General features: G+C 47.8%; 1 protein-coding gene and 1 pseudogene across 1 annotated transcript; both read right to left on the reverse strand.

The window, feature by feature from the left end:
* Positions 1 to 713: 713 nt before the first annotated feature.
* LOC130490160 (gastrin/cholecystokinin-like peptide) lies at positions 714 to 4,391 on the reverse strand. The gene is made up of 2 exons (XM_056863975.1): positions 4,166 to 4,391; positions 714 to 832 (listed from the first exon to the last, which is right to left on the reverse strand). Exons 1-2 carry the CDS (start codon positions 4,389 to 4,391, stop codon positions 714 to 716), a joined length of 345 nt encoding a protein of 114 aa, XP_056719953.1.
* Positions 4,392 to 7,016: 2,625 nt separating this feature from the next.
* LOC130490836 (rRNA-processing protein FCF1 homolog) lies at positions 7,017 to 7,772 on the reverse strand (annotated as a pseudogene).
* Between the last annotated feature and the right edge of the window lie 5,436 nt (positions 7,773 to 13,208).

Below are 13,208 nucleotides of genomic sequence, written 5' to 3' on the forward strand. Positions count from 1 at the left end.
ATGGCATTTTATAGCACATTGCCTCAAAGAGACGGAAGGAGGGGGTAGTGGAAGCCCCATCTTTGAAAAGTCTAGTCGAAACAGTAATTTGAAGGACTCCGCTGTTAGGCAAGAGTGCCCCCCTCCCACTACTCCATACGTAGTTAAATTGTGGAACTCCCTGCCTCAGGATGTGGTGATGGCTGCCGACTTGGAAGGCTTTAAGAGGGGAGTGGACATGTTCAAGGAGGAGAGGGCTATCCATGGCTACTAGTCAAAATGGATACTAGTCATGATGCATACCTACTCTCTGCAGTATCAGAGGAGCAGGCCTATTATATTAGGTGCTGTGGAACCCAGGCAGGATGGTGCTGCTGCAGTCGTCTTGTTTGGGGGCTTCCTAGAGGCACCTGGTTGGCCGCTGTGTGAACAAGACTGCTGGACTTGATGGGCCTTGGTCTGATCCAGCAGGGCTTTTCTTATGTTCTTATGTACATTGCTTTGTTGGTGTGGTTATCTGTTGGCAAATGAGTTGGAGCATTAAGTGCTGCCCCACCCTCCACCCCCATTTATTAACTTCTCACGAAGAAATGCCATTGACGCTTTTAATTGGTGCAAACATGCATGAGACACAATCTGGAAAAGGACAACATGAGAGCAAAATGACTGTGTCTTTTCCTCTACCCCCTACCCTGTGGGGCCTTGGCAGGAAATACTCCTGGGTAGCTGACCACTTAGGCATCTTCATTCACATCCTTTAAGCTTCGGCGTCCAAAGTCCAGCCAGCTGGGATCATTATGGCTGCGGAAGCCATCATCCATCTGTACAGAATTCTCCTTCCCTGAAAGCTCTGCTGTTGGGGAGGAAGCACCGTGGTTAAGTAGAGGTCGTTGCAGGACACCCATTGGCTAAAGCTGCCCTGAATCTCTGCTAACCCCCAGCCCCTCTCTATGCTACATGTTCCAGGTAGGGTTGCCAACCTCCAGGTACTAGCTGGAGATCTCCTGCTATTACAACTGGTCTCCAGCCGATAGAGATCAGTTCACCTGGAGAAAATGGCCGCTTTGGCAATTGGACTCTATGGCATTGAAGCCCCTCCCCAAACCCCACTCTCCTCAGGCTCCGCCCCAAAAACCTCTCACCGATGGTGAAGAGGGACCTGGCAACCCTAGTTCCAGGTCATAAATATATTTAATCTTTTATTAAAGCTATTTAAGGTAGCAGCAACCATCCTTACAGCTAAAGGGTTGCCAGTCTCCAACTGGTCTCTAGGTTATAGAGGTTAATTCCCCCGGACAAAAAGGCTGCTTTGGAAGGTGGATTCTATTTATTGTCGAAGGCTTTCACGGTCAGAGTTCATTGGTTCTTGTAGGTTATCCGGGCTGTGTAACCGTGGTCTTGGAATTTTCTTTCCTGACGTTTCGCCAGCAACTGTGGCAGGCATCTTCAGAGTAGTAACACTGAAGGACAGTGTCTCTCAGTGTCAAGGGTGTAGGAAGAGTAATATATAGTCAGAAAGGGTTGGGTTTGAGCTGAGTATTGTCCTGCAAAAGTATTGTCCTGTAAGTATCAAGATAATGTGCTAATGAGGGTATGGTATGTTAATATGGAACCATTGTATCCTGAAGTGATCTGTTAATGTGTGTAATCCAAAACTAATCTGTATGGCTATTGTTGAATGTTGTCTTTGTCTGGAGGTTTGCTTGGCTTCCTGCCCTGAAAAACCTCCAGACAAAGACAACATTCAACAATAGCCATACAGATTAGTTTTGGATTACACACATTAACAGATCACTTCAGGATACAATGGTTCCATATTAACATACCATACCCTCATTAGCACATTATCTTGATACTTACAGGACAATACTTTTGCAGGACAATACTCAGCTCAAACCCAACCCTTTCTGACTATATATTACTCTTCCTACACCCTTGACACTGAGAGACACTGTCCTTCAGTGTTACTACTCTGAAGATGCCTGCCACAGTTGCTGGTGAAACGTCAGGAAAGAAAATTCCAAGACCACGGTTACACAGCCCGGATAACCTACAAGAACCAGTGGATTCTATTGCCTTATACTTCACTCCCTCCCCTCCCCAAGCTCCGCCCTCCCCAGGCTCCACCCCCAAAATCTCCAGAGATTTCCCAACCCAGATCTGGCAACCCTACAGCGATGACTTCCATAATTATGTCTTGCATGAAGATATACTTTCTTTCCCCCCCCCCTTTCCCTAGATTTAACAGCCATTGGCTATTCGTCTACCATACTTTCTGTTCCAAATAGGGTTGCCAGGTTGTTGGGATTGGCGGGCAATTGCAAAACAGGGTAACTGGCCAGGATAGTGGCTCCCAGCACCCCTGGTATGGATCAAGATAGGTTTGGAACTAGGGTTGCCAAGTCCCCCCTCTCCACCGGCAGGATGGAAGGCAATTGCCCGCCAATCCACCGGGCTCCTTGGAGTGGCAGCTGTGCACGACGCGATTATGTCACTTCCGGGTTTACCCCAGAAGCGTCGCATAGCAATGGGATGCTTTAGCACCCAAACCCCCAAAATGCTAGCGTTTGAGTGCAAAAGCGCCCTGTCGCGATGCAGTGCTTCCAGGGGTCAATCCAGAAGTGATGTAATCGCATCATGCACGGCCATGTGCATGGGGGTTTGCCGCCCCTAAAGGTAAAGGTCCCCTGTGCAAGCACCAGGTCATTCCTGACCGAAGGGGTGACGCCACATCCCGACATTTACTAGGCAGACTGTGTTTACGGGGTGGTTTGCCAGTGCCTTCCCCAGTCGTCTTCCCTTTACCCCCAGCAAGCTGGGTATTCATTTTACCGACCTCGGAAGGATGAAAGGCTGAGTCAACCTTGAGCCGGCTACCTAAAACCAACTTCCGTCAGGATCGAACTCAGGTCGTGAGCAGAGCTTGGACTGCAGTACTGCAGCTGATCATGCTGCGCCACCGGGCCCTTACCGCCCTAGCCCTGCCCCAACCCCGCCCCAAAAACCTCCTGCCGGTGGAGAGGGGGGACTTGGCAACCCTAGTTCCAAACCTAATCTTGATCCATACCAGGGGTGCTGGGAGCCGCTATCCTGGCCAGTTACCCTGTTTTGCCAGGGAGGCCGTGCTCAGCGCTGGAGAAAAAGGATCTTTCTTTCTTTCTTTCTTTCTTTCTTTCTTTCTTTCTTTCTTTCTTTCTTTCTTTCTTTCTTTCTTTCTTTCTTTCTTTCTTTCTTTCTTTCTTTCTTTCTTTCTCTTTCTTTTTCTTTCTTTCATTCATTCATTCATTCATTCATTCATTCATTCATTCATTCATTCGTACCCAGACCTTTAGGGTTTTTTTTGTGTGTGCTTCTGAGATAGCTTATGAAGAAGATGGTTAAAAATTAACGGAATCCTCCAGTTGTTCTGGCTGCTCCTCCTGCACAGAAGGGGCTTTGTTCTGCCTCTCTCCTTCTGCTGGGGTGGGTGGGTTTCTAGCTAATACAGGGGGCAGGTGACAGCCAGGGAGGTCTATTGAAGAAGCCTTGTTCTTCTGGCTTCTCCTTCTGTATTAGACTGACTGGATAAACTGGGGGGGGGACGCTGACTAGTCACAGGATGCCTTCTAGGGTTGCCAGCCTCCAGGTGGCGGCTGGAGACCTCCCACTATTACAACTGATCTCCAGGCGGCAGAGACCAGTTCCCCTGGAGAAAATGGCTGCTTTGGCCATTGGACTCTATGTAGGGTTGCCAGGTCCCCCTTGGCAACTGGCGGGAGGTTTTTGGGGCGGAGCCTGAGGAGGGTGAGGTTTGGGGAGGGGAGGGACTTCAATGCCATAGAGTTCAATTGCCAAAGTGGCCACTTTTCTCCAGGGGATCTGATCTCTGTCGGCTGGAGATCAGTTGTATTAGCAGGAGATCTCCTGCTACTACCTGGCAATTTTACTACCTGGCAGTTGGCAACCCTAACTCTATGAAGTCCCTCCCCTCCCCAAACCCCGCCCTCCTCAGGCTCCACCCCCAAAATCTCTAGGTATTTCCCAGCTCGGAGCTAGCCACCCTAATGCTTACAGACGGGAGAAGCCTCTTTTTGTAGGAGAGCTTGAACTACAGATAGCCCTCGAGAGGCCTCTGGCTGTTTTAATTTTGATCCAGGATTCAGTGGCATATAGGGGAATATGGAAAGGGAGTGCACGGAAGACCTACCAGCATAAATGTGGGGCAGGAACTGGGAGATCAGATGCTTCTGGTCCAAAGAAAGCCCTTCGGGCCACTGCCGTCGGATGAGCCTCTGTGTCCTCTCCGGTTCTGGCTCGGCCGTCCTGTGATAATTTGTTCGGCTGTCCACCTGGCGGGATGTGGGCATGGATCCAGATAGGCCAGTGGCTACGAGGGTGGCCAGCAGCAGGCAGGCAAACATCTTGGGGTGCATGTCTAGGCAGAGACAGAGTTTAGGAGGTCTTTGTACAGTTTCCTTCAACGCCCCCCCTAACCTACCATCCTCAGCTATGCCAACATGCAGAAAAGAGCAACCAGAATGATCAGGGGACTAGAGCTACTGCCCTATGAGGAGCGGTTAAAACGCTTAGGGCTGTTTAGCTTGGAACGAAGGTAGTCAAGGAGAAACATGGTAGCGGTCTATAAAATTATGCATGGTATGGAGAGAGTAGACAGGAAGAAGCTTTTCTCCCTCTCCCCTAATACCAGAACACGGGGTCATCTGCGGAAGCTGGAGGGTGAGAGATTCAAAACCAATAAAAGGAAGTATTTCTTCACATAACGCAGCGTTAAATTGTGGAACTCCCTGCCCCAGGATGTGGGGATGGCTGCCAACTTGGAAGGCTTTTAGAGGGGAGTGGACATGTTCATGAAGGAGAGGGCTATCCATGGCTACTAGTCAAAATGGATGCTAGTCATGATGCATGCCTATTCTCTCCAGGAACATGCCTATTCTGTTAGGTGCCGTGGAACACAGGCAGGATGGTGCTGCTGCAGTCGTCTTGTTTGTGGGCTTCCTAGAGGCACCTGGGTGGCCCTCCCCTCCCCAAACCCCACCTTGCCCAGGCTCCACTCCCAAAATCTCCAGGTATTTTCCAACCCAGAGCTGTCAACCCTAGGGGAAATCTCACCAGCTTTATACCTTGCTTGTAGGTGCCCGCATGATTCCTAGTGGCTGCTGGGAGGAGAAACCGGAGCCAGCATTGGGGCGAGGGTCCGAAAAACAGGATTTCTCCTCCCTCATGAGGCTTCACGGATCCCTGTATTTTCATAGCTTAAGTGCCATAGTCAAACCATAGGGTTGCCAGATGTCCCCTGGGCACAGGTGGGCGATGGGGGTTGCTAGCTCCAGGTTGGGAAACTCCTGGAGATCTGGGGGTGGAGCATGAGGTGGACAGAAGCCTCAGTGGGGTACAATGCCATAGAGCAGTGGTTCCCAACTTGGGGCACACGCCCCACAGGGGGACAATTTGATTTTTAAGGGGGGCAATTCGAGAATGAGTTATTAACAGGGAATTTTACATTGCTTATGGTTCTAGGGGCCTCATATACAGTAAATAAATATATATTGTGACATACACATTTTTAAAATTAAAATCAGAATGTACAAGGCAGTCAGCTGGTGACAATGGAGAGGGGGAAAGTCCACTAAGAATTATATGTCACGGGAGGGGGGCATCAGGATTTTAGAGATGCTTAGGTGGGGCATGGCCAAAAAAAGATTGGGGACCTAGAGTCTACCTCTTCCAAAGTAGCCATTTTCTCCAGAAAAAATGATCTCTGTAGTCTGGATATAAGCTGTAATTCCAGGGGATCCCCAGGTCCCATCTGGAGGCTGGCATCCCTAAAACCAAATATTTGTTGTTGTTTTTACCTATTTTGTTTAAGGGTCCAAGTGGGCAACAATATTTAGAAATAACAACAATTTCCAGATTTCCTTAAAGTCTAACAACCCCCTCTTTCTGTTGTGTGTAAAAATTGGACCAGATAGATACACAATCCAATGCAACTGATGAAGGGAGCTCTGGCTCACAAAAACGAATGCTGGAATAAATTTTGTCCGTCATTTAGGAGCCGCAGGATTCCTGTTGCATTCAGAAATGATACAAAACAGTTAAGCGTTTTTGTTTTTAAAAAGCAGGAAAGGATAAGCACATAAGCAAGGAAGGCAGAGAGAATCTGGCCAGTGGAAAGAGCAACCTGTCCATCTAAACCTCAAAAGCAGTTTTTAATCACGCTGCAAAAAAGGAAAAGAAGGAACCTTACATATGAACCAACCCATCCTTGGGGAGAAAGTGGGACAAATCCAAGGTGGACGTGATTTGGGATGCAGAAGAAGAGTTGGTTTTTATATGCCGACTTCCTCTACCACTTAAGGAAGAATGAAACTGGCTTGTCATCGCCTTCCCCTCCCCTCCCCACAACAGACACCCTGCGAGGAAGGCGGGGCTGAGAGAGCTCTAAGAGAACTGTGACTAGCTCAATGTCACCCAGCTGGCTTCGTGTGCAGGAATGGGGAAACCAACCCGGTTCAGCAGATTAGCCTCCACCGCTCATGGGGAGGAGTGGGGAATCAAACCCGGTTCTCCAGATCAGAGTCCACTGCTCTAAACCACCGCTCTTAACCACTACACCATGCTGGAAGAGGCTTTCTTGACTTTTGCTAATCACCCCACCCCAAAGGCTCCTTACCTGTCGGACTCGTCCAGAAAAGTTCTGCTGCTCTCTGTCTCCACAGGATTCTCCCTTCTCCGCCTCTCCTCACACAGCAAGCTTCCTTTTTAAAGGGGGGTTTGCTCCACCCTTTAGGAAGCGCCCCCACCCAGTGTCCTGACCTCAGGCCTGCCTCTTTTATGACTGTATCATTTGATGACCTCAGTTGTGAGCCCTCCTCCCCTCCCCATCTCCTTCCTCTTGGATGCATCCATTGGGGTGAAAGTGGCTGCCTTCCTTTGGCAGTTGAAAGCCCAACCATTAACTCCCCGGCACTGATAATCTCAATTACTGTGCTCAGCAACTAAAAAGAGTGGGCCTTTAAAAAAAAAATCATCAAGAATATTTATTCTGGAACAAAGGAACAGATCTTGCATACTCTTTTCTGGACGAACAGATGAACTCCGTAAAAACAGTTCAGCTCCCCACACAACAGAATGTGAATTAGAAACAAAACAGCCTTGCAACAGGCAAAGAGTTCCGGGATATGGGAGTTTGACAAAACAGGCTTCTCTTGGACGCTTTCCAACGTGAGGCAAAATCGAGGAGCTCCATAGTCATCTGGCATCCTCTCAATGTTATACCTGTGATTGGATATATACATTATAGGGACTCCAAGGATTTTCCATATCCTGCGCTTCAGGTCTTTGTCTACAGTAGCCACTACGTAACATTTGTGCTGAGTCAGCCTCTGCACCAAACAGTCATCTGCATAGGTTCCTTTGTGAGTGCATGGCAGGGCGTTCAAATCGTGGGTCTTTGGCTATCCTTAAGGCCACACGATATTTCTGTCCCAACTCCTCAATTTCAGCCATGACACAATCTGTTAATCAGGGAATACGTACATTTGGCGTAAAGGCAATCCATCATCGACTGCACCAGGTCCAGTTTGGCTTTAGTGGAGAAATTGATAAAGTTGGTGTCGACCAGGATGTAGTAGTGAGGCCCAAGTTGTGTGTTATATTGGAAGAACAAACAGGAGGGATGTTGAGGGACCTCTCTCTCTTTGAAAGCACTTGGGTCATCCTTCTTTTTCTTCTTGGCTTTTGCTCGATCTTGCTCCTTGAGGCGGTGGTCACGGAGGCTGATCATGCGTTTCATAGTGGCAAGAGACGAACAGAGGTGGTTTGCCAGTGCCTTCCTCTGCACAGCAACCCTGGTATTCCTTGGTGATCTCCCATCCAAATACTAACCAGGGCTGACCCTGCTTAGCTTCTGAGATCTGATGAGATCAGGCTAGCCTGGGCCATCCAGGTCAGGGCAGACCAAATGGCTACCCTCCAAAAATATAAACTAGAGAGCTTGATATACTATTGGGTTAGCAGGTCTTCCTTTGCTGGCAGTCATGCTTGGATGGCAGCGGTGATCTATACAATTACAAAAATCAAACTTGTGAGTCCCAAAATGAAACATCTAGGATTTTTGGACCATAGCCCAAACGAAGTGCTACATGTTTGTAGCATAATCCTATGCTCCGGGTATACCAGGGGTGGGGAACGTCAGGCCCGGGGGCCGTATAAGGCCCGCGAAATCATTTGGTCTGGCCCTTCGTGGGTCTTGGCAGATCTCTAGTTCAGAAGGATCTAAGACTGGCGATCCACCCCCTCTCGCGGCCAGGAATAGCCTCTATTCAAGGCAGATGTGAGTTTGTTTTCTCGAGAAAAGGAATCTTCTTTCCCCCTTGCAGAAGAGTCATTAGCTATGGAGCTGCTAGGACCGCCCAGGAAACTATGTTAACCCTTTCCCACCTGGGCTGTGGAGAAACATATTTCCTCTGTACTATAAGAGGGCTGGGGGCAGAAGGGGCGACAATGGAGGGGTTAAGGGGGGCAGGGCCAGAATGTGTGGCCCGCGAATTATGTTATAAATATCCAAATGGCCCTTGGCAGAAAAAAGGTTCCCCACCCCTGGGGTATACAGATGTCTACCCAAACTGTACGTTCCTGGACGAAAATGCCCGGTCTTGCTGTGACTTGAGATAAGGGCTGGATCACAGAATAACCTGTGACCAAAGCTGTTAATCCCCAAGATGGGAACCCGGTACAAATCCCATTTCGCTGATGCTTTTATCTATCGGGAATTCTTAGTTGCAATAGATGGACATCTATCATATTACAAAGTGAGACTTCATGATAATTCAAACCACAACTTTAGCACGAGATTCGTTTTGATTCCTTAACCTCCATGTAGTAGCTGAAGCTCTCCTGCTATTATAACTGATCTCCAGCAAATAGAGATTGGTTCACCTGGAAAAAATGGCCTGTTATCTAACGGTAATCTTCCTTCCTATCTGGATTCTCTGGTTTGTCCAAAGTTATGAAGAATCTTTATGCATTCAAGATTTAATTGCTCTTTTTCAAAGATTTTGCTGAGCTGTCTGCTAAGGATCCCTTTTTCAGACCGGCTGTGTCCCTGCCTTCTTCAGTCAGTGGACTCCTTGGCACATAATCCTTTTGCGTTGTCCTTATGTGTACCAATTTAGGCTAAAATGGATTATACAATGTTTTAACAAATGGTCCCCATTTTCTTGAGCAACTTTGGAGCAAAAGGTTCAGTTCCTCTTAGAGGACTCTGACCCTCAGCGTACTTATTTTGTTGCTCGTTTTTAGAGGCTGCAGAGAAGAGTCGAAGGGAGGTGTTTTTAGAGAGAGATTTTATTTAAGTTTAATGGTTTTATTGTTCAAGACCTCGGTCTAAGAACAGGGGGAAAGGAGGAAAGGAAAAGGAAGGAAGGAAGGAAGGAATACAGGACTCCCATTTCAGCACCTTTCTGTTCCCACTGGTGCATCAGTTGCTTCATTGCTGGATTAGTCCTGGTTCCGTCCCTGCATTTGGGACTCTTGTGGTGCCGTCCTAAGCAGAGTTAAACTCCTGTGAGCCCAACCGTGTGTCATTCTGCTTAGGGAGGCACTGCCAGAGAAGCCCCAAATGGTTTGTAGTGACTGGAAGAAGCCACTGTGTGCAAGCATACACGCATCCACAAAACTGATCAGCGTTATCCCAGAGGTAGAACTGGCTCAGCACCTGTCTGACCAACAACTACCCTTAGTGTCCAAAGGGGAAATTAAAACCAAGGACACTTAGCATTAACCAGCGTCACCATACATTAAAATACATTTTTGTAAAAAGAGAGAAAACTGCTACCTTTCAATGAAAGAATAAATATACACTGAAGCTTCAGAGGTCTGGTACAATGCAAATGTATGCAACTTTTACTATCCGGCACTAGCTCCATTGGTGTTTTAAAATGTTTTTAAATGTTATTGCAGTATTGCTTTTAACTGATTTTGTATGTGAATTTTGCAATGCCTTAGGCCTTGCCAACCCACATAACCAAGCTGTGGGGCACAACAGGCTTTCACCCCTTCCTCTCTGCTAACCTAGTTAATTCAGTTTCACCTCCTTCCCTTTAAGCCTCCCTGTTCTCCTGTTCCTTCCCATCCATCTTCTCTTCCTTTGCTGTCTCTGCTTCCATGTTAGTCTGCCAGTCTTCTTTTTAAACCCAAGATTTCCACCTCTTATCTCCCGCCAGCATGCGTTTCCCTTGACAACCTCATCACCGGAATGCCATCCGCTCACCTCTGCCTTGCAACATCATCTTCAAGAAGCGTTCGAAGACTCCTGTCTTGGTCCAGGCCTTCTCCGATAAATGTGTTCCCTTTTGTTTCCGTTCCCACGTCCCTTTCTGCTGGGGTAACATCTCTTTTTTTTGGATTACAAGCCTGTGGATTAGAAACTACCCCCTCTTTGTAAGGCGCCTGGCCTATTTTTTAAGGAACTTGACAAATAAATAAAATTGTCGGTTTGTTGTTTGGCCCTTAATGGGAGAAGTGGCATCAGAGGGCACTGTGAAGGCAACAAAAGGCAAAGGAATGGGGACACAATTACCCTATGGTCAGGACATTAGACTGAGAGCCGGCGTGGTGTTGTGGTTAAGAGCGGTGGTTTGGAGCGGCGGACTCTAGTCTGGAGAACTGGGTTTGATTCCCCTCTCCTCCACATGAGCATCGGACGCAGATCTGGTGAACTGGGTTGGTTTCGCCACTCCTACACATGAAGCCAGCTGGGTGACCTTGGGCTAGTCACAGTTCTCTTAGAGCTCTCTCAGCCACACCTATCTCACAGGGTGTTGTGGGGAAGGGAAGGTGATTGTAAGCCGGTTTGATTCTTCCTTAAATGGTAGAGAAATTCGGCATATAAAAACCAAATCGTCACCATCGTATTAAGCATGTTGGAATAGCACAGTTTGCATCAAATGCCACTCTTCAAATGGCCCCTTGCAACTAAACTTCATGTTTGGTCCATACAAAATTATATTTTCCAGTTCTCTTTTGTTGCCTTCACAGTGCCCTCTGATGCCCCTTCTCCTCAAGGAAGGGCTATATGGCTTAGCAGTAGAACACATGCTTTGCATGAAGAAGATCCCACATTCTGTTCACACCGTTTTTACTTAACTGGATTGTAGGAATGGTTGTTAACTGAAGGCCTTTCTCTTCTTGAGACCCTGGAGACGAAGGTTGCCAGATCCAGGTTGGGACATACCTGGTGATTTTAGGGGTGGAACCTGAGGAGGGTGGGATTTGGGGGAGGGGAGGCGCTTCAACAGGGTATAATGGGGATATGTATAACATATAATGCCATAGAGTCTACCTTCCAAAGTGGCCATTTTCTCCAGGTGAATTGATCTCTCTCAGCTGGAGATCAGCTGTAGTAGCAGGAGATCTCCAGTTCATTGAGGGGCTGTGACTCAGTGGTAGAGTATCTGCTCGGCATGCAAAAGGTCCCAGGTTCAATCCCCGGCATCTCCAGTTAAAGGGACTAGGCAAGTAGGTGATGTGAAAGAGACCCTGAAGAGCCGCTGCCAGTCTGAGTAGACAATACTGACTTTGATGGACCAAGGGTCTGATTCAATATAAGGCAGCTTCATGTGTTCACCACCTGGAAGTTGGCAACCCTACTGGAGACCCAGTGCCAGGCAGACAGTTCTGAGCTAGATGGACAAATGGTCTGAGATGGCATCAGGCACCTTTGTAGGCCCATCAGGAGCCAGATTTGGTCCAGATCCCTACGCTGTGACCTTCACACATTGCTTTTCATCCCCCCCTCCCCCCACACACACACATATGGGCCCGTGACATGGCATTTCCATCCCGTCACCCTTTAGGTCAGTACTATGTGCAGCAGTCCACAAAGATGTTCTTTAAACAGACTTTCTTACTTAAGACTAATTGGCAGTGGAGCAGCGAAGGAAAACAGCTGGCTGATGGAGAAACAACTGTTTCACTCCTATCAAGGGATTGTCCAACAATCAGCACTTGCCAATAGGAAAACAAACATTTTATTCTGCCATTACTGGAAGATCAGGAAGACGTGCTTTCCCCCACTGACTAAATTTGATGGCACTTGATTTATCACTTTGTACTTGGGTGACCTTTTGGATTAAACAAAAGTCCTCTGGGGTGGAAGTCAGGCTGCCAGCCCCCGCCCCTTTCAACGGAGGCAGTGCCTCCAACAGATGAGTAATTGATATTCAACAAGGGCAGATTTTCCTTACATTACTGGATGGTGAGAAAGACTATGGCTTGAATCCTACGAACAGGTTCCACATGCGTTAGCCTCTACCGCAGACTCTGCCATTAACACTTCCTTTTGCGCAAAGGCCCAGTGAAAACCACTCGTGTGTAAACAGACATTTTAGTGGAAGCGTGCTCCGTGGGAGAGATTATGTACCGTTCACAGAACTCGTTCATAGAAACCAAGCCAATGAGAATTGTCCATGGACTAAAGTCTTTTCTATCCTCTCTTGCCAGGCATGGGGAAAACAAAAGGCAAAGCATCTATGGCATTGGTAGGAATAACAGAATCATAGAGTTAGAAGGGACCACCAGGGTCATCTAGTCCAACCCCCTGCACAATGCAGGAAATTCACAACTACCTCCCACCACACACCCCCAGTGACCCCTACTCCATGCCCAGAAGATGGCCAAGATACCCTCCCTCTCATCATCTGCCTAAGGTCATAGAATCAGCATTGCTGACAGATGGCCATCTAGCCTCTGCTTAAAAACCTCCTGGGAAGGAGTGCTTACCACCACTGGAGGCAGCCTGTTCCCCTGAGGAAGTGCTCTAACACTTAGAAACTTCTTCCTAATGTGTAGTCAGAGACCATTTTGAACCAAGTGTCCCAAGTATTAAGATGGTGCTGTATGAGCCATAGGGGATATAGAGGTTGCTACTTGTTCAGACACACTGAACACATTGTATATAGAGGGTTTTTGGGTTTTTTTGCGTATGGCTCTGCTGCAGTTCCAACTTCAACCCCAGTCTTCAATGGCCACAAAGACAGGTCGGAAAAAGAGCAGTAATGGCTTCTGCTTCTTAGAAGTTGTCTTACACTGAATCAGACCCTTGTGGTCCCTCAAAGTCAATATTGTCTACTCAGACCAGCAGTGGCTCTCCAGGGTCTCAAGTAGAGAAACCATTCACATCACCTACTTGCCTAGTCCCTTTAATTGGAGATGCCTGGGATTGAACCTGG

Source organism: Euleptes europaea, chromosome 18 (genome assembly GCF_029931775.1).
Source record: "Euleptes europaea isolate rEulEur1 chromosome 18, rEulEur1.hap1, whole genome shotgun sequence".
Classification (NCBI taxonomy): domain Eukaryota; kingdom Metazoa; phylum Chordata; class Lepidosauria; order Squamata; family Sphaerodactylidae; genus Euleptes; species Euleptes europaea.